Source organism: Aspergillus caelatus (genome assembly GCF_009193585.1).
Source record: "Aspergillus caelatus strain CBS 763.97 unplaced genomic scaffold BDV27scaffold_32, whole genome shotgun sequence".
In the NCBI taxonomy this organism is placed as follows: Eukaryota; Fungi; Ascomycota; class Eurotiomycetes; order Eurotiales; family Aspergillaceae; genus Aspergillus; species Aspergillus caelatus.
Window position 1 is genome coordinate 50,051 of NW_022475295.1, and position 22,874 is coordinate 72,924.

The following is a 22,874-nucleotide window of genomic DNA, read 5'->3' on the forward strand; positions in this document are numbered from 1 at the left end:
TCGCAAGATGCCTACGCTAAACCGTAAATGGAGTAGTAGCATAAATGAGTGCTAAGCACTGACCTCCGTGCTTAACCCCGTGCTTATTGCGATTGAACTTATATCAGTAGCTTCCAATTTGACTCAAAGCGTCGCGGATTTCTGAATCAGTGATAAATGCCTGGTCGCCTGATACTACGACGTCCATCTCCGACGACCGTCTCATTCACCGTATCCAATGCCTCCAGACACACGAGCACGCCAGCGAAGATTCTCTTCTATCTTCAAATCCTTTTGCGCGCATTAGTCTTCGTCTGCGTGGTTTTCTTCAATATTGCAAGACTCCGCAACTCTTTCTTTAAGCAAGATGGGTCTTTAGTACGCTGGAGTATAATATGGTCGAGTCCATTAGGGTCACTTGTGTCCCGAATTGTAGATTCATACAGTTCTTGGCTTGTCGTTGTGGTGAGCGCGATTGTTATCTATGGTGTCTTTAGGAAGGGTTACACGGGTATGCTGGAGTGCCCCTATTGCAGTAAATGGTTTCAACTAACTTTTGGTGCTATACAGAGGAATCGTTGCTTGTCATACGTGGTTTGGGAATTCAAACTTCTACTTCGTCCCTGACCTATCTCTCCAAGGCCTCGACGCGATTCATTCCCACCACTCAGATCCAGGACATTGTGATTCACGAGGCTTTCAAAGGTTTTGAAGTCCGCTTTTACCTAGCAATTATTGTAGATGGGGAGCCCGAGGTTGTCGTAGTGTTCCCTGTAAGTATTCTTATCCAGATAACTGATTGGCCCCTAACCATTATATGCCCAGAAACTTTTGCCGAGCCGGGCAATACTAGAAGAGGTTTGGAGGGGCTCGCGGCACTGTCTCTATGATTCGAAATCTTAACATAAAGGAGTTTGGAAGCAATTATTTTCCCTTTGAAAAAGAGGCATTCTCATGTCTAATTGAAGTACACCTAATGGCGAACTATTCTATAAAGGTATGACATATGGCCGAATGTCCTTTCTATATCTCCATGCGACTGGGCTCTGCACCCTTTTCAGTCTTCCGCTGTTTGGCTGCAAGCCATCTCGCGTTTTGAACCTCCACCGGATCCATCTTTCTCTTCTGCATGACCGGTATATACTGTCCTCCAATTCTTGGTTCATTCGCACCATAGAAAACTTTTTGGCTCCGCTTTTGTTGTTCATCCTTAACGCCCTTGGCGTCGCCATTGACAACCCCTTGGTCCCCTTGGCTGACGGCAAGATCCAGTAATGTACCAGCCAAGATTTCATCAATCTTACGTTGTCTCCAAACGGACCAAAGACTGTCTACTACCCCTCCGAGACCATACTTGCCATCTCCTCTGCCCCCTTGGGATTTTATCTGTCTGCTATCCCCAGCGTAAACCCAATCTAACGCATCTGCACGGCTACCGCTATTCTCATCAGGGAAGACACAATTCCAAAGGACAAGGGGGGCGTCGGAAGCCATCTCATAGGTCGGCTTACGCGGGTTCTTGGTTATGTCTAACAGGTCCTGCACAATAGTCGGTGGCTCAAGCCCCTGGCCCACTAGGAACAAAATACCCACCATGTGCCGCACCTGATGCCATAGAAAAGCGGATCCTCTCAAGTTAAATACATATACTTGAGAAGGGGTTGGCGAAAGAGCCTCTGGCGACGCGAGGTTTTGCTGCGCAGCAGGGTCTTCTAGAGCTTGGAATCCCGGTTGACTGACATAGCCTAGTGGGCTGCTTCGCGGGTCAAGGAGCTCGATGTCAGAATGGTAGATGATTCTTTCGAAATTCTCGATTTGTTTGCTGGTGTCCAGTTTGCAGAAGTTACGGAAGTCATGTACTCCCTCAAAGTACTTAGCGGCTTCACGCATAGCCTCGATATCTAACCAACCCTCTCTGCATTTTGCGCGACTGTCTCCTGCCTTGTTGTTTCCACGTGGAGCGAATCCAAGAGGTCCTGGCGTTGGGGAGAAGGCGGGTTGGGTAAAGAAATACTTGTAATGGCGTTCCCGGCAAGAGAAACGAGCGTCGAAGCCTTCGGGAGGGTGTGGACACCATGCCAGGACCCGGATATCCTCTGGAAGCACTCTGTTCAGAATACTTACGTATGGTAATTCATCAGCGATATCATCCCAGTTATCTTGGGCGGCATCGGCTAAAGCAGTAGCTTCTTCTCCGGTTTGCATAGTAGTATCCGAGCTAGGGCCCGCCTGCACAACATTATCACCCTTAGGTCGCGCGCTTCGTACCATCAGACCGATAACTTGTCCAAAGGCACTGACACCCCTGTCAGTCCGGCCAGCCTTAGAGTACTGACATCCTTCCCAATTGATCAAATAAGGCTTCAATTCCCTTGGGCCCCTGGTATCTTCAAAATCATCCGCCTCTCCATTCTGCGGGAAAATCAGACGAGTCTTCCGCAAAGCCTTCCACATTTCTTCTTCAATCGTTGGGAGTGGCGTGACATTGCCATTAGCATGTTCAAGACCGTTGTACCGTTGCCCCAGATATGCGAACTTCAGAGCTATGAACCGGGTATTGTATTTGGAAGGATCAATCACTCGGGGCTGCTTCGGGGGGCGATTCGGCGCGCGGGTATGTGTGATATCGTCTTCTGGAGCAGGCTGGTACTTGCGCGCTCCCTTCTTCGAGGAAGCCTTCGCTGTTTCGGCGGGGGTATCGAGCGCTGGGTTTGAAGGTACAGATTCGTTTGCGACTTTCGATGAGGTCGCAAATTCGGCATTGCGTGATTGCAGCTGGCGCTCTAGCTCTGTAATTCTGGAAATCAAACTCTCCGGAGTCCAGGTCGAGTAGTCGGTTTGACCTTGAGGTGGAAGTGGCTCCCCGGTGCCGGACATGGTTTCAGTTGCGAGGAACTCAACCTGCGCGTGGCGATGGTTGAGAATCTGAAAGTTTCGTTTGGGCAAGAGACGTTGTACAATGCGACTCGGGTAGGAACAGAGTCTGCTTTGAGCTCTCCACATTCCCCTGGAGCTGGCGAAGATAGTTTGTTGTACCCGCTAAACTTTGGGAGCAGTTGGCGGGGGGCAGATGTTGGGAATTTTTTTAAAGTCATTTTTGTTAAGTAATTTAATATCCGTGTATGGTAATTTTACGGAGATCTGCTAGATCTACTTTAGATAAGGAAATACTAAGTGGCTTCTGGGATTACATGCATGAGCTTGGGGGTCCTTATCGTAACATTGTTTTAATAAATCGAGTATGTAATGATCTAGGAGAAATGTCTTTATTAATACCACTTCACATTGTAATGGTGGTCTACCAAATGGATATGCCATCTACTTTTTATATCTCCCCGCTCCATTTATCTTCACAGCACCCACTCTCAACTATTCGAATGCACGATAACTTCAGCCAAGCTTAGGGAAAGCTCTGCCAGCCGATCACTGTCCTATATTGATCTCATACTCCAACAAACTTTCAAATTTATTACAACGCAACACCTCGTGAATTCGACCTAATGACGAACCAAGAAAGTCGTCCGGACCAGGAGAACACAGTCACCATCCTCCTATTAGGAGATCCAGGATGCGGTAAAACGACATTCTTATCGTAAGTCTATACCGAAACGCTATTGAGACCCTCATCGGATCTTTACAAGACGTTTCTTACTGCCGAAAACTTCCTTTGCTTGCATCTTATCCTCTAGCGGAATACTGATCTATCGACCCCAGAGCATTGAAACAAGGGCGCAGTAGGCTAAATGGAAATGGATCGCATAACCAGCCCGAGCCCTTACGGGACAGTGACCAACCTTTCCTTTATGATATCCGCTTCTCAAAGAAGTCCTTTAGCCTCGAGTTATATGATACGGCATGTCCCAATCAGCACTGGTCCACATTGAAGCCGGACGTGGTTCTTCTTGCTTTTGATATATCCAACAGAGACACTTTGACCAATCTCAAAACAGTGAGTTTACATCTTTATCGATTCTTCTCTAAGTCAATCACAGTTACTGATCTTCTTAGTGGCGACACGACATTATCCGGTACTTCCAACATGGTCAGGGGGAACGGATCCCCGTCATGATGGTAGGCCTGAAAAGAGACTTGAGGGTAGAAGGCGAAGGTATCATCTACCCGCAAGAAGTAAGTACCTCGTTCCTGCAGTATCTCAACCTGGAAATGCTCCTTATGAACCATGTTGTCTTACCTTGTTTTATATGCAAAAGCTGACTCCAGCAGACATATCGAATCGCACAAGAGCTCCGGTGTGACCGTTATGCAGAATGTTCTGCTGCCACGGGGGAACTTCTGGCAGAGACATTCGAGGATCTAGCGAGGCTGGCAGGAATGACAACCACGGATCGTGGGGGACAGACTCAGGGTGGCTGTATAGTCATTTGACGGGGGGGCGGATATATGTCGACTGTTGTGATACCCTTTTTACGATGAGAAATATCTATTATGTAGTTGATCTAACAAAGCAGGATGTTGATTTGCACCTGCATAGCTGGACGTTCAGTAGTTAGGCTCGAACAGGTTAATAGAATCTTGATTGATTGATTGATTGATGTTGATTTACTTTATTCGGCAGACATGGAGAAGTATAAGGGGATTTATATGCTATACCATGTTTATCCATGATTGCTAATACGAGACTACGTGCTGATCTACGTTCATTGCCCTATCCGGGGTTACTCGGAATACTGCTGATACACGATAGAACATGCATATGGTAGCTAGTATCACGTTTCATTTACGACTAAATCAACATGCAGGAAGAAACCAAGGTAACGACTAAGTCCACCTTGTGGAAATTGACAGCACAGGGCTTTCCCCCAGAAGCTCACCGAGATAATAGAACAACTGGATATCTTTCCCTCGTAAGCGCCAGTCAATTTTTGACAATGCTATTCCTCCCCGATGCACCGTGGACAAGACGAGAAAACGGACTGTAAGAAACGAGACGTCGCTGTAGCATACCAAGGGAAGTAGAAAAAGACGGTTTCAAGTTGTAGGGTTCCCGATCAGAAACTTCAATCACTTTTTCTCCTTTTTTTTCTTCTTGCTTTTGAAATAGGGGTTTTCAAACAGAGACTAGGATAGACATGCCAAGAGAAGTTTTCTTTGCAGGAGATGCTGTCGGTTACTCGTCAGACCATGGGTGAAGAGAAAATTTAAAACGTCAATCCTCCTCAGCGCCAACTTTTCGCAAAAAGAAAAACTCATGCCCCTCGTAACGGCTGTCCATTGTCGCTATTTATTTTATTTACCACTTGCCCTCAGCAGGCTGGGTCTCAGCCCAGCTCTCACCACCAGCGGCAGGAGCGGAGCTGGCGGCCCAGTCAGCACCATCAGCCTCCCAGCTGGTAGGACCAGCAGCGCTAGCAGCAGCGAAAGCAGTGCCAGGAACACCAGCACCAGCACCCTGGGTGTCCCAGTTCTCACCAGCGAAGCCAGACTCAATGGCAGCGGCACCGACCTCCTCGGTAGTAGCGACCTTGGTCTCCTCGGCGATCTCCTTGTTCTCCTCGGCCTCAGGGTCGCGGTAGAAGTAGAGGTCAGGAACGATGTCCCACTCGGTCTCGCGGGTAGCGAGGGTACCGCGGAGACGAAGGACCTCACGGGCGAGCATCCACCAAACCAGACCGATGGAGTGACGACCCTTGTTGTTGGTGGGGATAGCAACGTCAACGAAGTCGGTGGGGGAGTCAGTGTCGCAAAGAGCAATGACGGGGATGTTGACGTAGCTGGCCTCCTTGATGGCCTGAGAATCGGTACGAGGGTCGGTAACGATGATGAGACGGGGCTCCTTGAAAGAGCGGGTGATGTAGTTGGTGAAGTTACCGGGGGTGAAACGGCCGGCAATGGCGGTGGCACCGGTGTGAGAAGCGAACTTCAGAACAGCACGCTGGCCATAAGGACGAGCGGAGATCACACAGACATCGGCGGGGTTGTCGATGGCCGCAATGATACGGGCAGCCAGGAGGATCTTCTCCCTGTAATTTGCGCACACGTTAGTCTTTTCACGCAGCCAAATCCGCAGCATTTCCGCCGAGTCGCATACCAGGTCTTGCCGATGTTGACGACATTGACACCGTCAGGGCGAGTCTTCCAGAGGTAAGGCTCCATGTGCACCTGGAGGTTCTTGGAACCCAGGTGGCACTGAGCAGCGAGCAGCTGCTCAATGTCCTGCTGGGTGGGGTTGAAGATCGGGGGAAGCTGAGAGGGGGCCATGGTGGGCGATTGATATTGCAATGAACAGCGAATTGAATATATCAATCGACTGGCGCTTGTCGCAGTGGTGATGACGGGGAAAAGACTGACGCGAAGGTGAACTTTAGCCCTCCGCGTTTGGATGATTTTCGTTTGTGAATTTTAGGGCTAGGGTACGCACCTTCGGAGCCTCAGGCCGCCACTCCGTTGTCAAGTCACGTGTATGGGCCTTACTGAATTTGGGTTAGCTCAGTTCTCGGCCTTCGAGATTTCGGAGTCTTCTCAGTCTTAGGACGTAAAGGTTGCCAGAGCTAGAGCTGTTGATTGTCTTGTGAAGATTGAATTTACCAAGCAGTTTCTACGGATATGCCTCCCCGCTTTATTTTCCAGCCTTCCCTCAAGGCTTTTACTGGTACGCCGCAATCCCGACTATTGTGTTGCGTGTTATTAACCGGCTGTGCTAGGGTCTTCGCATGTTCAAAGCCCGCTTGCTGCGCTGTCATTGAACCCTTCCAAGACATCTATCAGAGCGGGATCCGCCGAGACTAGGGAACGCCGACGACATGATCCGTTTTTGATGGCACAGTCACGTCAGCGCAAAGCCGCCAATCTGTCTCGTCAACAAGCTCTTGCCGAAGAACGCGAAAGCTCCCTGGGCGATCCTGTGGAAAGTGCACCGACCCCATTCGTCCAAGAGCTCAAAACGGTCAGATCTGGGCCACAAGCCCCTTCAAGCACAGATGCCAGCCTCAACTACTTCGTCACTCCCGAGGGACTCCAGGAGGCCTTGGAATACTCGAAAAACTTGACATCCCCCCTCGAAAACCCCGACAGGGACACTGCAGACCCTCAGCTTGAGAAGGAGGCATCCGAGAGACATCTTCAGGAACATCACAACGCTCAAGAGGCAATCAGCCGTATCGTGAAGATCAGTAACGGAAACACGCAAGATCAGATGCGCCTACATATCCAGAAATGCATTGAAACATTTGGACGGCACAATACGGACAAGACCTTGCCGCCAAAGCCTGCAGCTGTATCGCATCAGTCTGCTACTGAACACCCCGAGAAAACTCCTCGAGTTGGTCAGGATACCGGTTCGCCGGAAGTCCAGGTTGCTATCCTTACTGCAAAGATTTTGAACTTGTCTAGACACTTGCAGACAACCAACAAAGATAAGCATAACAAGAGAAACTTGAGACTGCTCGTGCATAAGCGACAGAAGTTGCTTCAGTACCTGCGTAGGAAGGAGCGGGGTGGTCCAAGATGGCAACACTTGATCGAAACCTTGGGCCTGTCGGATGCTGCTTGGAAGGGTGAGATTAGCATGTAAGGGCTCACTAGCGTTTGTATTGTTATGTTTTCATTTTTTTTTTTCTCATTATATCATTAAGTCAATATTGGCGTGTAACTATATGGCATCCATACCTTCCCTGTGTGCTACAAGAGCTCGCTTGTTTGCCTGGTCTTTTTTGATGTCTCTTATCTACAGACTTACCGTGTACAAGTATTACAATTCTATCTTCCAGGAAACTATTAAAATCATATGTGTTATCATGCGCAAACAATCTTCCATCCCACTTGTCGGCCTTGTACTTGCATATGTAAAACCAATTTATGGAAAAGCATGCTGCATCTCGCTTCAGCAATCTATGCCAGCACATTTTGTACTCTACTAGAATCACTATATGATAAAATATTCTGACCTAAATAAAATTAAATTTTAGTCGACTTTTTCCAAGGTGCCAAAAAGACAAAAAGAAAGAAGAAAACGGCTGAAGTCATTCAGAATAAATATTAGGAACCGATTTCATTGGGTGGACAGCTGACCGCCTCATGATTTTGCCAGGACGTGGCCCCGAATTTTGAAATTCATTTGCGAATGTTCTCTGGTATCCCAGTAAGACCGCGTCATTTATGCCTCGGACTTGTTGAACCAGGTAAGTGAATGTCAATATTCTGGCTTGGAGGGGCGCGTCATAGAAACACAACAGAGGAGTGTAAACAGAAGCCCCTTTCTCTCCACACCTCTCTCTTTCCCACATTTCCCTTCTTACTATCCGTCCATCCAACTAATTCTCTATCACACACACTGAAGGCCATACTGTATCAAGCTTTTTGAGCATTTTATTTCTTCATCTACGAACCTCTATTGGTTGTGAAGAGGGAGCTACTTTTATTAGCTAGATCACTTAGTGAACCTTCTTCCTGTTGCTCTGAGCTTCGACTAAGCCACGAGTCGCCCTCAGTCGGCAATCCGTCAAAATGCGAACTCGATCGCAGCAAGCATCGCCTGGCGGCTTTCTATCCCTCGATGACAGTGCTCCACGTCGGACAAGGTCTACAAGGAACACCTCGCAACCCAACGCGCAATCTTCATCCTCCACGCAAACCACAACTCGACCCAAAAGCCAAGGCACAACCAAAAAGACTACCACTAGCAGAGTCACAAAAACACAGACGCGAAAGGCCCCTCAGCGAGCGACAAGAAAGTCAACTCGCAAGACGGAGAATCAAACAACAGACGGTAGCCAACATGAATCCCGTAACAATGGAGAACGCGCCCAGAGCGCGTCCCTAGACGACAAAGAAAACCTCACAAATGAGTCCCAGGACCCAGATTCTGTTACACTGGCAGATAGTACAGCTCTTTCAGAGCTGAAAAGCTCTTCACTTCCGCGTAAGTATCCTATGGACCCAAATCACCCCCGTGATCCAAACACCCCCAAACATACCCCGCTCGGTCAGCGCTTCCTTCAGTGCACCGCCAAACACTGTCGATCCCAAGTGGTACCAATATCAAATCGACAATACCAGCATCTCTGAGCCATCTTTGGTGGGGCCAACCACAGCAGAGTGGAGAGAGTCAGATGCATTATCCCTTGCAGAGTTTACTACAGATGACTTGAGTGAGGCGCCGGAGACTGACTTCACCACCACTTTTGCTGCTGACTCCGAACAAAGAATGGTCGCAGAGTAGGAGCAGGTGGAGCCGTTAGTGGAACAGCTCAGAAGGTTGGCTATTGCCGGATTTGTCCCTTGCTCTTCTGCGGCCGTTCTTTTAACGGTGTCACCGGTTTTCCCATTGTGGCTACTCGAAACACAGTTGCCCACCGGAGAGATCCCCAGCTCCGGTAATTCCTTCCAGACCGCCACCAACTCCCAGGCAACTGTTGTTCCCGGTGCCTCTGTTGATACCCCTACGTTGGCGTCGATCTTTTCCGAGGTTGTGCCAGTATGTCCGTCAATGGATATACTTAGGCCTCCGGAGCGGGTACAGCAGAGACCTCGCACGCTGTTTGATTCTATCCCAATTACGCCGTCTTCTATCTACGACGAATTTTACAGCGTGGGAGGTCCGTTGGTATCGGTAGCGTTGGCGGAGGAGCCCGAATTGATCTTGGGTCTCTTGCCTACATGGCTCCAGGCAATACTCTCCCCGGTTTCTGAGGAGCTCGAACCAACTCGGAATCTGCGGTCGATTTGCGGACCATGCTTTTCAAGTGGTGGGGTCCAAGAGGATGCCACTGAGGAATCGGAGGCCCTCTTGGTATCCCCCTCACCTCCGTGGTCGTACCAGGAAAGCGTTGACCGGTCCAATGAGGAACCCAGGCTGACCGACACAGTTAATAGGAAAAGGGCCCACGAAGACAACAGCGAAGAAGATCGGGCAGCCCCCATGACACCTGCGGCAAACAAGCGCCGGAATTTGGGGCCGCCAGGAAGTACCCCCTTTGCCAATCGGCGTACCCCCCTTTCGCGCCGGATTCAGACCAGGGCGGCCCCTTTCTCTGCAAGACTTGCTCGTCGAGAAGCCGAAAAACATGGCCGGATTGAATCGACACTCTTCCGCCTTCCCGACTATCTCCGTCAGCTAGAGGCCGACCGCCAGAAGGCAGAAAGAGCCCCTTCGAGTCCGAGTCCACAGCTTCCACAAACGACATTTGACTTCACGATGGAAACGAACTTGCCAACCAATCAAAGCTCAGCAGACAAATCTTCTGCACCTCAAGAACCATCGACACCGGGGAGAAACACGCCAGAAACTCCTCAGCGTGGATGGAATCTACGTGGACTGCTCAGCTCTGTACCCCGTTCCTTCTCGCGGTTACTACCGTTTGCTCGGCCTTCTGAGAGCTTGGAAGATCAGTGTAAGTTCTCGTGATCCCCTTCCCCGTTACTCGCTAACCTATTGTAGCGACGATCGAACCATCATCAGAACGTATTACTCGCACAAGATCTCTTAACCCTGAATCAGCTGGTCCTCAGACCGAAGGACGATCTCGGTGGCGTTTGAGTGAAAGGCCCTCGCAGCCTCCAAAGAAACGTGCCCGTAACTTGTCTTACTCACTTTTCCCGGCTCCTATCGACAGATCTCTTTACCTTGGTGACATTCCTAAGTCTTCCACAGCGCCCCCAGAGGCGGCTGCCCCGGATTCGCACCGCACTGAACAGGCGCAGGCGCAGAAACCTGAGTCTCAGCAGACTACAGCATCAGATGAACAAGCTAAACCACGTGAGACCTCTCAAGAGATTAGTGATGCGGAACAAAGGAAGCGCAAGCGGTCTCCATCGCCTGATGTGATTCCCAACCCAGCCGGATCTAGCTATGGATTGGACTTGGATTATTTCTGTTATAGCTCTGAAAGTGAAGATGAGGCAGCAGAAACTCCATCTAAACAGAGCGAACGCAAGAAGGCCGATGGTCTAGCGAAGTCTGTGGCCCGCAGTGCCCTCCGTGCCGAGCGACAGTCATCCAAAAAGGTGCGTTTTGATGCAAGCCCAGAAGACACTCCTTCTAAGCTTCGCTCGCGTGCTCGTGCTACTGATCCCTATCGCGGAACACACTTCGTTGGAATGGGTAGTGATTCACCAACACCACCTGCTCGCACTGAGCAGCCTTCTCAGCGGCATCCGGGATTCGTCCCCAATACCCAAGGTACTTTCCAGCTCGACTATGACACAGTCTCAGATGACTCTGAGACTACTGCCCTGTCCTCGTCAACAAATGTTATCGCCCCTAGCCCCTCCCAAGCCGCACGGGAGGAAGATGGGCGTGCTTCTACACAACCTGAAGGCCATGATGCTCAATCTCCTGCATCTCGCCATACCTCTCGGGCTCAGCCATCAACCCCGGGTAAAGTGGACGAGGAAGCCCTTGCGAGAGTGCGGTCCCAAGCAGAGAAATACAAGCCGAAGACTCCTAGTGGTCTCCGTACTGCAAGCCGATATGCTAGTCCATTGACTGCCACGCCCGATACTGTTGCCTCCAAGCAGACAACTAAGAAATCCGATTTAACTCCACAGCCTGGTAAGGCTGACGAACCAGAAAGCTTCGGTGATGATGAATTCGCCCGTGATGCGGAATGGCTTTATCAGAATTGTCCCTCTGGAGACCTCAGCCAACTCAAGTGGCCCGCCAGGCAAAGCTATGAGGAGAGCCTTGGTGTCAGTTCTACCTCCATGCAACTCCTTGCTACGATTTGGGACGACGGCGAGATCGAACCAGCGTACCTTGCTTTTCGCCAGAGTTTCGAAGAATTCAAAAAGACTTTGAAATGAAGTTGTGACTATCATTGATTGGAACGATATCTGCTCTCCTTCCCCCTTTTACGTTGTTTATGTTTAAGTGGTTTTTCTTCAACCTTTTTACTTGTCTGATTCTCCACATTCCTCGTTCGAGGTATATAGATGGGCCCAAAGGGCTATTCGGAGAATTTATTGATAACTTTGATAGCTGGAGTTTGGGTATACATATTTTTTGTATCAACATCGCTAGCTGCTGCCTCTTTCAACCTGTTGGATGGAATATAGGCCCTTTAGTTGATGACTTTCTGTCTTTGGGATCACTGTTGGTGGTATTGGTTTCTATGGCTTACTGGAGTTTTATTGAATTATCTGTATCTGGAGCTATACATGAGCATCGTGTTATTTGCGTTGAGTCTCGCATTCAGGCGTCTTCTCTTTTTCGTGGCAAATAAGTATTGATTATACTTACAATACACCTGCATATTCTTTTTAGAAACCTCTCAGTTATCCAGTCTGCTTCTTCTGCTCCTGCTTTTTAGGCAGCTACATCCCTAGCCAAGATCATTGCGCTTGAATGCATCCACAGATCGCCACTTGTCTTCATGTCTCGGGTAATCTTATAACGAGAATACCTCCAAATATCTCACAGTGGACACTTACACTCAAGCTGAGCCTTTGCTGCCTCTCGAGGCATATTCCTCTACCGCCATCATGCAACAGGTACGCCTGTGTCTCACAATAGTGAGACCAGATCGACCCTCAAACTCAGGCTCATAGAGAGCAGCCCTCCCAGAGATTGACATAAAACCACTCTCCCCCCAAAGCGACACCCTACCTTCCCTCATCTCACCCAGCCTCGGAGGCATTCCCTATATTCCCTCTTCGGACGAACAACCTCCAATCAATAAAAAGGATGTGTTACTACCAACCCAACCAACCGCACTGCACCTGCGACTTCCTTCAACTAATCCAACCATGCATCAAAGCCCAATACTACCCTTCGCCAAACAACAACCCACAGCCCGTGATCGTCGCCTGCTGTAACCGATTCATTCTGACTGATATTGCCCCGCGGTACTGCCAACTGTGCAGTAGCCGCCTGCCACGACTTGGGCAGATGAGTCAGGCAGAAAATCGAGACATGTCTCATTTGGAGATAGGAAATGGGCTCCCGGGCGTGTGCAACACAACTGTCGTTGTTTTACCGCCGCTTTCTTCGTTTGCAAATGCTTCCTCTTCTTTGCGCATGCCTGGCCCTATCGAGGGGTTCCAGCGGTCAGATCCCATCATGTCTGGTGAGAATTCGGCTGTGCGTGATCGTATACCAGCATCTGGTCTTCCGTCATTGTTGCCAGCGCCGCCGAGGAGTTTGCTTGATGTGGAGCCGTCGCAGGTGGTTAGGATGCAGGAGGTGGGTGCTAAACGGCATTTGAACGAGTGATAAGACAGGATAAGTGAATGGGGTGAGGTTTGAAGTAGGTTGCAGATCAGGGCTACCGAGGACATGTGGACAGTTGAGTTGAGCTTCGAGGATAGTCTTAATCGAGCAATGGGGATGGTAGAATGATATATGATGTGAGAGTCTAGAGGCGATGGACATTAGACTGAGGCCATGATGGAAAGAATTCTCTCTATATGTTCAAGAATGCAAGTTTACTATACATGTAGGTAGAACTTTTCATCCGATCACAGCGCCATGAGTTATAGAGTCAGGTGTCATACATATTTAAAGCAAACAAAGAGGTATCTCCGTAACTTTTCTTAATCAAACCCTTCAAATTCTTCTTCATCCTTTCCAGAATTTGCTTCCTCGGTCTTTCCTGCGCGTCTAAGTCGTCTCTCTTCTTCGTTCTTGGCTCTGATATTTTCCACCATTTGCTCCGTCTCCCGCACCTTCTGCCGTTCTTCTTCGGTCATCTTCTCCCACTTATTCTTCTCCTGTCGACGCTGCTTCTGCTCTCGTCGCTTTTGCTTTTTGTTTCTATCCTCAAGCTTATTGCTCCATGCGGTGGTCTCGTTGGCCTTTCTCTTATTAGAGGATTCCTGTGTGCCGCCGGCTTCTTTGCTCTCATGGAGCAATTCTATGCGGCGTTTCTCCCGTTGTTTGTCTTTGTATTTATAGTCGTCCCAATCGAGATTGACACCGAGGGTCCGGTCACCAGTAAAGTTCCTCAACTCGGGCATTTTGGGTAACTTCAACAGACCCCATGCCTTCCCTAAACTCTCCCAGTCAAGATCGGCGACACGGAAAATGCTGCTTGCCTGATGTTTGCTGTAACTCCTCAACCAACTGACAAAAGCCTTTTGGCCACGATCGTGGAGTGCACGGTCTGCCAGCACAGCCTTGCGGGCCGCATTCGTAGCTGCAGTGGCTTCAGAATCCGAGAAGGGGATGGGATGCGGGAAAGGAGCCACTGGGGTCTTGCGGACTTCGAGGAAAGATACATAGTCTTCCTCTCGCCCTGGATGCAACAAGACTACACTCAGACCCCTTCGGCCGGCTCTGCCAGCACGGCCGCATCTATGAATGAACGTTTTAGGATCCGATGGAGGATCTATCTGAACAACGAGGTCAACAGATGGAATATCCAGACCACGAGAAGCAACATCCGTTGTTAGTAGAATTGCTGGGCTGTATGAATTCACGAATCGGTTAAAGTTTTTTTCACGGACGTTCGCCTGGTGCTTTCCATGTAGTGGAATCAACTGGAAATCGTCACCAAGTATCAACGGTAAGATTGCAGAGAGATAATCAACTCCTGAGCAAGTTGAGGCGAAAAATATAGTCTTCTGAGGAGTTGGATCAACGGAATGGAGAATATGCTTCAAGGCGGGAAATTTGTGAATCGTAGGTGTCGTAAGGTATGTCATTTGTAAGCTTGCAGGTGTTCGCTTGTCCTGGGCACCTGAAGCTCCTTTGACCTTGACCATGACCTTGACGGGATTGCGCAGACCAACCCGCACAATCTGATCAACGGCTTCGCTGATACTTGCGCTGAACAATCCCGTTCGCCTTTGTTTGGGTAACCGACGGATAATATTCTGCAGAGTTTCCTTGAATCCAAGATCCAGAAGTCTGTCTGCCTCGTCCAAGACGAGCATCTCGAACGAAGATTGAGGACAGTGGACATGAGGTGAAGAGAGTAGCTCCAACAAACGACCAGGTGTAGAGACGAGCAGGTTTGGCGATTGCTTTAAGAATTTGCTTAAGTCTTCTGCTGGTGTAGTAGAGCCTCCGAGAAGGAGCTGTGGAACAACCTTGAGGGTGGAGGATGGGAATTTTTGCCGGGGCACGTCATCGTCTTCTGAAGGGTTAATGACGGAGGCAGATGGAGGGTGGAATGCGAGCAATGAGAGTAGCACATGGTAGATCTGTGATGCAAGCTCCCTGCACTTGTAGTCAGTGTACTTGTACTTTTCTTTTCTAAGCAAAGACTATAGCTACCTCGTCGGGGAAATAATGATCGCGCCAACGTGATGTTTTTTGATTGGTTCTTCAAGACGTAGAAGTTTCTCCACGATGGGAATTAAGAATGATAAGGTCTTTCCACTTCCAGTAACGGCCTCGACTACAACATCTTTATGGGCCATGAAGAGAGGAATAGCGGATGCTTGCACGGGCGTCATCCGTGTGAAGCCCATAGACGAAACGGCTTCCAGCACCCATTCCGACAGGGAAGGTGAGACACCATCCCAGGCTCTAGAAGATGTACCAGCTGGCGGTTTTGGGGCCATCTTGGCAGCCTGGCGAAGAAGTTGACTCCCTTACGAGCCTACCCTCAACAAATTATTCGAATGATGGAACTTCCGTCGCCCATCCATACATACTAAAAAAAATCTAGAAAAAAGGCCTTATCAGTTACTGATTAGATATCGCGGGCGGTCAGTGTTTTTGCCATCTTGCACGTGACACTATACGGATTTGGCGGAAGGTTCGGCGAATTATTTCTGTCGACACGACAATAAGCCAGAAAAATTCAGTAATAGGCTGGCGGCAGCAGGCTGATACCCTTCGGATACTCCGTCATACTTGTCCTTTTGTGGTTCCTTGGTTGTGTCGATCTTTGGCTGAGCCCATAACGTTATGTGTGGCAGTGTCATTCTTTTGCGCATCACTCAACATCAATAATTCAGCTTTCACTTTTGTGTATATAATCGCCCACCATTGCGTCGTTAGAAGCAGACTGTTTCTTCCTCCCCAGCATTTTTGCCTGCAATCATCCCTTCCAAACTCAGCGACCATTCTCTGGGTTAATTCAATCTCCGATTCTTCCGCCGTTTACCCTACGAGCGGACAATATGTCTTCCCATGATGCGATCCCGGAGACTCCTCGAGTCACTTCGCCTTCGCCTGCTCCTTCAGAAAGCAGGTCGCGATCCAGGGACGGATACTCTGCCCCCACAACTCGCTCTGCAGCGCGACGACGGCGACTAGTAGATGTATCGGAGGAAAGCAATAATGAGCGGGAGTCAGGATCAAGGCGCTCGCGAACTCGTTCTGGAAGTCCGACTGGTCCCTCAGGATCAACTAGACAAAGGAAGCGGAAATCAAACCCGATGCAGCCTGCAAAAAACCCTGAACCACAGACAAACGGCGGAGCGAAAACCAACGGATTCTTATCGCCGCTTACGAAGGCTGACGGCATCGCGCATAGTATCTCCCGATCCCCCTCCCCTATGGGGCTTATTCCTCTTCATACACGCTATCGCAACTTCATCCATCGGCATGAAATACCGCGCAAGGTCCTCCACGTGTCAATCGGCTTCTTCACTCTTCATTTGTACAGCCGTGGTATTCAAACAACCCAAATCACTCCCTGGCTGTTCGGGGCCCTAGTACCAATAGCCGCAGTGGACTTGGTTCGTCACCGCTCAGAGACAATCAATAAGCTTTACATTCGCTGCGTCGGAGCGCTCATGCGGGAAACCGAAGTGAAAGGGTACAATGGTGTGATCTGGTATTTGCTCGGCGCATACGCGGTCTTGCGGTTTTTCCCCAAGGATGTAGGAGTCATGGGCGTGCTGCTCCTAAGTTGGTGCGACACCGCAGCTTCTACCTTCGGTCGTCTCTATGGTCGACACACGTTCCAGCTGCGCAAAGGGAAGAGCTTTGCTGGAACTTTGAGCGCGTGGCTCGTTGGAGTAATTACTGCCGCTGCCTTCTGGGGCCTCTTCGTACCCAACGTCGGTCCTTTCCCTACCGACCCAGAGGACGCATTCATGTTCACCGGCCGTCTCAACCTCATCCCAGACACAGTCAAGAATCTTATCGGCTGGACAACGGACACTGTTATCTCGGGCCCCCTGGCGCTCGGCGTTATGAGCGTTGTCTCCGGCCTGGTAGCAGCTGGCAGTGAGTTCGTGGACCTTTTCGGCTGGGATGATAATTTCACCATTCCCATCTTGAGTGGAATAGGTTTATGGGGCTTTTTGAAGGTTTTTGGTTGAATTTTTGAAGAATACCATCTCCGGCGTTTGTCTTTCTTTTCTACATTTCATACCTTATCTTGTATCAACTAGGGATCTAGAATCGGATGGACAGCGAAAAGGTGATACCTTTTTTGTTTCACACTGCGAATCCTTCTTTTGCACGAGTCCATTTGTCTATACTCATATTTCTTGTTTGCTTTACTTCTTCTTTTACCTGTCTTCTTTCCACTCTTCTTATTATACCACTGGAAGCTAGCGCCAACACCTCTTATTCTACCAAACACCGACGAAGATCCTCCGCTTTGCTTTATAAATAGAAGAGAACTACCTGTGCTTAGAGAATTCGATGGCCCCGTGGGTTTCTAGTCGGACTGCGGGTCTGGGTGTCAAGTTCCGATTCGAGGATCATTTCTATTGCTAATCTCGATATGATTATGTATCCATGTATGTACTTAATCTAGCTAGATATCACAAGGATGATGTAGTGCTTAATATTGAATACGTGAAAGAAGAGAATGGTGCTTTGACAAGCCAGAAGCCCTAGTTCCACCAACGCCTAAGTATTAGATACCTATCCCTTGTTTAGAACGCTCAAGAACGGAAGGACAAGGGAATAAAACGCCATGAGTCCAAAGCACGCAAACAATCTAGAAATGTCGATTCAACTAAGGTCCAGTATGCTCACGCGCGGGAATCGTTTCTTGCCTCTGCGACTCTTTGAACTCTCATTCGTGGTATTGTTGTCGACTTCAGATTTTGATTCATCCGAGGCCATCCCAGCCTCTGGAGTAGGCTCTAGTGTCCAGTACCCATCGCACACTACGACAGATTCTGCATGGGACCTGGGTTTGTTGGCATCGTTCTTCGTATCCCTTAGATCGTCTGTCTTTGTTTCCACCTCTGTGGGCTCTGAAGTGTCCTTCTTGCATGGCTTTGGTGGTGTGGCAAGAGTCCCCACGCTAGTTTTCCTTTGCGTTGTACGCTTTCCAAAAGCCACTTTCTGTAAATAATCCTGGACACTAGGTGGACTAACTTCTTCCAAATCTATTGGAATATTAACCGGTCGAAGTTTGGAGATAGTCCAATCATAATGTGGGTTTCTAGCCCCTGGCTTGTTCAGATGACGCTTAGCAGCTGGGATGGCAATATTCGGTGAATATGATCGTTCTTTGGCAGATCCATGTGGTTTACTATCGTCCAAAAGCAGCGAGGACATGGCTTGCTCCAGTTTCTGGGCCCCTTGAGGGCCATGAGATCTGGATATACTTTGACCGGGCTGTGACCTGTTGCGGTACTTCGCATGTATAGAGGGAGCATAATCCGTACTGTCTGTTATGCTCAGGTCATTATAGCTAACATTGGAATAGCTCATGCGGATTCTTCCCGGAGACAAAGAAGATAGCGAGAAGTCCAAAGACTCCGCACCTGAAACTTCCAAAGCCTCTACCTCAGAATCGCCCGAGAGGGCAGCCCCACGTCTACCTCTGAGAGGAGGCCGAGTATTCACTGGGTGTCGTTTGGTGCCTACATTAGGCGATATATTGCATAAAGACAACATCTCAGTTAAATAATCAAAATCTTGGCTTCGATCGAAAGCGGCCGTTTGCTGTTGGTAGTACAGGCCATGGCTAGACAATTCTCTGGAAGCACTCGGGGAACCTTGCACATTCGATGCATTGTGCTTCTTCGGTGTTGACGTCGATGATATTGCTGCTTCGAAGAGCTGTGCCTGTTTGTGTTGTGTGATCTCAGACCTTTCTTTGGTGAGAGTGCCATATTTCAGGATACTCCCTCTCTTCATGCCTGGATCTATAGGCCCCTTCTTCTTTGGTCCTGTTTTCCTATTGCTTGACTTTTTAGGCGCAGAGGCCTTCTCAGACTCTTCCTGCTTCCAAGCTTGCACAACTTCTGGAATTCCTATTGTAGCCAACGTTTCAAACACCCAAATTTTCTCTGAGGAATAAGGATCAAATCGCTTCGTGACACGTTTCTTAGCCGGCGACTGCGGAGCAGGCTCAACATTAACTTCTGCGTCCTCCTCCTCATCGCCCGAAACAGCCGTTTCTTGCGGAGGAAGTGGAGGGTTAGGTTCTTCAGCGAGCAGATCTAAGCCAACAATATCAATAGGGACAAAATCAAGCTGCAGCTCTGTTAACCCATCTGTGCTGAAACTCGTCCTGCTCTTATAAACTTTCTTGAGCATTGGCACATCGCTTTCAGATAACCTGAAAGGAAATGCTGTCAAGTCCTTCTGAAGACGAAGTCGGTAAGAAACGAGAGGTTCGGCAAGTAACCTTATCATTTTCCTTGCCCCGGAGCGATAGTTCCACTCGAAAGTATCCGCAGCAAATCTTCTTAATTCCAGAGCATCAATTTCCCGATCCCAGGCATTCTCTAAGCGGCGTTGTAAAACTTCGAGATCCTTTGAAGTTGATACTATAGGTTTGGCATAATATGACAGTACCGTCCTGTCTGGGAAGCTTTCCGGAATTCGAACAGCTTTGTGTTTGGTCTGAAAATAACCACTTTCATTCGCATCAAGCTCATACTGAAGCCTTTCTCTCCAATCGTTCAGCTTCATATTGAGCTCAGTTTCTTCCGAGTCGAGCACTTCCAAAAGGTCCTCGCCAAAGCCCGCCCTTGCAATTTCTGCAGCGAGCTTGCTACCACACTTCGGGACTCCAGAGGGCAGGTAATCTCCTCCGCTTAACATAGCAAATAAGATCATGCCAGCACGATCAAGCCTTGAGCATGAGGATGAGTTAATGTTTCCCACTTCATAACAGGTAACGTGCGTTGCAGCAGACGTGCCACTTCCACTTTCCTTGGAGAAATTCATAATGGTCAACGTTGATCCAAACATGAGAGCATCGACATCATTACTCATCACCGCATCGACGATGCCTGCCCTCTGGAGTCTGGCGCACTCTGCTTCTGCCTCCCCCGGCGCATCATGACGAGGAAACCTGAACAGATCGACCATGATCTTGGAAAGCCCAATGATGGGTGCACTTCCGTAACTACTCCCAGTGGCCTTTCCTCTTTTAAAGGGCGGCTTGTGTTTCCCATCGTAGACAAAAAGGGGGTGAACAGGTAGGGCTAAAAATTTTAGCAACCTGTAGAATAAAGTCCGTAGCTCCGGATTTTTGCCGCCGCGACCTGCCTGCACCTGGAATAGCCATATTGAAATGTCTACTGCAACACGAATAGGCCTTGATGTTCGCTTTAAGTGGGTTATTGCCAGTTTTGACAGAGATATGCGCTCTCCAGGCCCAATTGCATTGATGAGTCTAGTTTGTGTCAGCTAATGCTCAAGTTTTAGACTTGCAAGGAAAGCTGTTAGGAAAAGATATATATTCTGGATGGCTTCTCTGCCTGGCTTGACTGAAGTCATTAAGTTCACTTACCCAGGAATCCCCATTAAGACAGAGATCAAAAATTACCAAGTAAAAACACCCCAAACACCCAATATGCAATATTCTCGACGGTATATACGTGGAGGATTTTGTATACTGTAACTATGAGAGTTGTTTGTTGACGTCGGGGAGCACGCGACGGTCCGATGTAGATCCGTCCTCATTAAAGCCGCGGTGGCCGTTGCACTTTCCGTATCTTTACTCTTGACAGTTTGGGTTTCCTGCGGAGTAAGATTAGGACGATCACTTGATTTACTTCTGAGAGTTCAATAATGAATTGAAATCTTCGAACCTGGAAAATTAAAGCATGATTCGCGCCTACCGACCGATTCTCCACCCCCGATTCTCCTCCCCCCGCAATCTGAAGTGAACGCAAACACCACAGTATAGACTACGAAGAAATGACGAGCGGTTCTACGGCTTACAATCTTGATGAAAGGCGCACAAGTGCCTCTATGAGCTTGCGACACAGCCAGTCAGGCAGACCTTCTACGCCTCAACATCACCTGCGCTCTAATAATTCCTCCTTCGCAAGCACTTCATCGGCAAGCTCTTCTTTGCGCGGAGAAGAGGATGCTATAGTGTTTGAATTTGGGTCCAGATGGCTTCGGGCTGGATTTGAGGGCGACAGCACACCTACGTGTGTGGTCGGGTGTGGACCGGAAGACTCAAGGAGGGCCGGCGATTACAGAGGATGGCTGAAAGGTAGCCTGAACGCGGGTACATCAAGCTCACAACCAGTAAAGGCGGAAGAGTGGACGGGCGCATATGAATTATGGAAGATGGATGTGCGTGATGTCGACTTGGGACTTGTTGAGGACAAAATTGAGAGGATGTTCCGAGAGACATACAATAAATACTTGTTGACGGATGCGGGAACAGCGAGATTGGTACTCGTTCTCCCGTCTATAATGCCACACCCACTACTATCTTCCGTCTTGTCGACGCTATTCAGTCGGTGGCGCTTTCCTAGTATCACACTCCTTCCGAGCCCCACAATGGCGGTGGCTGCAGCTGGATTGCGTTCGGCGTTGGTGGTAGACCTTGGATGGGCGGAAACAACGGTAACTGGGATCTATGAATACAGAGAAATCGCTACCAAGCGGAGTACAAGGGCTATGAAATCACTGCTTCAGGAGACAGGCAGGTTTCTTACTCGCCTGTCCTCAAACAGTAGCGGGGATGCAGACGAGATCTCCGTGAATTTTGAGTTCTGTGAAGAAGTTGTTAGCCGGTTTCTGTGGTGTAAGCCCCAGGCAGATGATCACGGATTATTTGCTTCGTCACAATTGACTGACTCCCAAGGGGGAGACAGTGAGTCGAAAGTAGAAGACATCGCCGGTCTTTTGCAAAAAACCGTGTCAATCCCTTCTCCATCGAACCCCAGCTCGAACTACTTGGAGATTCCTTTTTCTAAACTGGCAGAGCCGGTGGAGAAAGTCCTATTTGCTGAAGGTGTAGCGGATTGTGACTTGGATGACGAAGAAAAGCCGGTTGCTTTATTGGCGTACAACGCACTCCTACAATTACCTCCCGATGTCCGCGGCATCTGCATGTCACGAATAGTGTTCGTTGGTGGAGGAGCCAATATCCCGGGTGTTCGCCAAAGAGTCCTTGCTGAAGTAGCGTCTCTTATTGATCAACATGGTTGGAGTCCTGTGAGGGGCAAAGTTATTGAGCAACAAAGACAAAAGCTACGAAATTTGCGTCTCAATGAGCGCCCAACCTCGGTCAACAGCGAAGAGAACACCGCACCACCATCACCCAAAACCTCTATTGGGAAGGGCGACCAAGAAAAACGGGATAGTGAAGAAGACGAGATTGATCCAGTCGAGGAGAAGCTCCGCCGTACTAGAGATAAGGATACCAAACCACCGGTTCAAGGGATTCTGCGCGAAGTCGAATCTCTTGGACCCTGGGCTGGAGCTAGTCTTGTGGCGAGCCTGAAGATAAGGTCACTGGTAGAGATTGAGCGAGAGAAGTTTCTTCAGCATGGCCTTGCTGGTGCTAGTCGAGACTTGGATACTCATGGCCATGCCCCTGATCGACGGTCAGGGCTTCGATCTGGCGGAGACCGGTCGAGCTGGACACTGGCAGGATGGGGATGAAAATACACTACTGAAGGAAGTGTGTATTGGGCTGTATGGCGTTGAAAATTCGTTGCGATTCGGCTGGTAGCATATTGTTCACTTGCTGTTTCATTTTCATGAATTCCTCTAAATGACTGGACTTAGACACGATACCCTGAAACTCAGCATTTCATTTACAATTAATACTACGGCTCTAGAGCATTAAACACTAGAGTCTACGATGCCTTTTGAT

At 49.0% G+C, this 22,874-nt stretch overlaps 11 protein-coding genes across 11 annotated transcripts; 7 read left to right on the forward strand and 4 right to left on the reverse strand.

Annotated features, from left to right (window-relative positions):
- Positions 1-116: 116 nt before the first annotated feature.
- BDV27DRAFT_66444 (PIG-H family GPI synthesis protein) lies at positions 117-942 on the forward strand. The gene is made up of 3 exons (XM_032077244.1): positions 117-490; positions 550-752; positions 805-942. Exons 1-3 carry the CDS (start codon positions 157-159, stop codon positions 880-882), a joined length of 615 nt encoding a protein of 204 aa, XP_031930761.1. The 5' UTR covers positions 117-156; the 3' UTR covers positions 883-942.
- BDV27DRAFT_66445 (pseudouridine synthase DEG1) lies at positions 943-3,020 on the reverse strand. Its single transcript, XM_032077245.1, has one exon. The coding sequence runs from the start codon at positions 2,980-2,982 to the stop codon at positions 1,003-1,005; it is 1,980 nt and encodes a 659-aa protein (XP_031930762.1). The 5' UTR covers positions 2,983-3,020; the 3' UTR covers positions 943-1,002.
- A 272-nt stretch (positions 3,021-3,292) lies between these two features.
- On the forward strand, positions 3,293-4,501 carry BDV27DRAFT_123470 (putative Rho-like small GTPase). The gene is made up of 4 exons (XM_032065880.1): positions 3,293-3,571; positions 3,694-3,928; positions 3,988-4,107; positions 4,204-4,501. Exons 1-4 carry the CDS (start codon positions 3,480-3,482, stop codon positions 4,363-4,365), a joined length of 609 nt encoding a protein of 202 aa, XP_031930763.1. The 5' UTR covers positions 3,293-3,479; the 3' UTR covers positions 4,366-4,501.
- A 173-nt stretch (positions 4,502-4,674) lies between these two features.
- rps0 (40S ribosomal protein uS2) lies at positions 4,675-6,392 on the reverse strand. The gene is made up of 2 exons (XM_032065881.1): positions 6,029-6,392; positions 4,675-5,960 (listed from the first exon to the last, which is right to left on the reverse strand). The coding sequence occupies exons 1-2, from the start codon at positions 6,196-6,198 to the stop codon at positions 5,231-5,233; spliced, it is 900 nt and encodes a 299-aa protein (XP_031930764.1). The 5' UTR covers positions 6,199-6,392; the 3' UTR covers positions 4,675-5,230.
- A 42-nt stretch (positions 6,393-6,434) lies between these two features.
- Positions 6,435-7,745, forward strand: BDV27DRAFT_123472 (mitochondrial 37S ribosomal protein uS15m). The gene is made up of 2 exons (XM_032065882.1): positions 6,435-6,589; positions 6,642-7,745. Exons 1-2 carry the CDS (start codon positions 6,544-6,546, stop codon positions 7,508-7,510), a joined length of 915 nt encoding a protein of 304 aa, XP_031930765.1. The 5' UTR covers positions 6,435-6,543; the 3' UTR covers positions 7,511-7,745.
- Positions 7,746-8,332: 587 nt separating this feature from the next.
- Positions 8,333-9,214, forward strand: BDV27DRAFT_66474 (uncharacterized protein). The gene has a single exon (XM_032077246.1). The coding sequence runs from the start codon at positions 8,443-8,445 to the stop codon at positions 9,001-9,003; it is 561 nt and encodes a 186-aa protein (XP_031930766.1). The 5' UTR covers positions 8,333-8,442; the 3' UTR covers positions 9,004-9,214.
- BDV27DRAFT_66475 (uncharacterized protein) lies at positions 9,215-11,871 on the forward strand. The gene is made up of 2 exons (XM_032077247.1): positions 9,215-10,328; positions 10,376-11,871. The coding sequence occupies exons 1-2, from the start codon at positions 9,425-9,427 to the stop codon at positions 11,737-11,739; spliced, it is 2,268 nt and encodes a 755-aa protein (XP_031930767.1). The 5' UTR covers positions 9,215-9,424; the 3' UTR covers positions 11,740-11,871.
- A 1,433-nt stretch (positions 11,872-13,304) lies between these two features.
- On the reverse strand, positions 13,305-15,515 carry spb4 (ATP-dependent RNA helicase SPB4). The gene is made up of 2 exons (XM_032077248.1): positions 15,152-15,515; positions 13,305-15,094 (listed from the first exon to the last, which is right to left on the reverse strand). Exons 1-2 carry the CDS (start codon positions 15,439-15,441, stop codon positions 13,468-13,470), a joined length of 1,917 nt encoding a protein of 638 aa, XP_031930768.1. The 5' UTR covers positions 15,442-15,515; the 3' UTR covers positions 13,305-13,467.
- A 167-nt stretch (positions 15,516-15,682) lies between these two features.
- On the forward strand, positions 15,683-17,630 carry BDV27DRAFT_123477 (diacylglycerol/polyprenol kinase family protein). The gene has a single exon (XM_032065883.1). It carries the CDS (start codon positions 16,264-16,266, stop codon positions 17,152-17,154), a length of 891 nt encoding a protein of 296 aa, XP_031930769.1. The 5' UTR covers positions 15,683-16,263; the 3' UTR covers positions 17,155-17,630.
- BDV27DRAFT_123478 (crossover junction endodeoxyribonuclease) lies at positions 17,631-20,643 on the reverse strand (the record flags this gene model as incomplete). Its single annotated transcript, XM_032065884.1, has 2 exons — positions 20,544-20,643; positions 17,631-20,426 (listed from the first exon to the last, which is right to left on the reverse strand). Coding segments are annotated over exons 1-2 (2,639 nt in total), but the record flags the coding sequence as incomplete, so codon positions are not given.
- Positions 20,644-20,789: 146 nt separating this feature from the next.
- BDV27DRAFT_123479 (putative actin-related protein RO7) lies at positions 20,790-22,861 on the forward strand. The gene has a single exon (XM_032065885.1). It carries the CDS (start codon positions 20,954-20,956, stop codon positions 22,658-22,660), a length of 1,707 nt encoding a protein of 568 aa, XP_031930771.1. The 5' UTR covers positions 20,790-20,953; the 3' UTR covers positions 22,661-22,861.
- Positions 22,862-22,874: the final 13 nt, after the last annotated feature.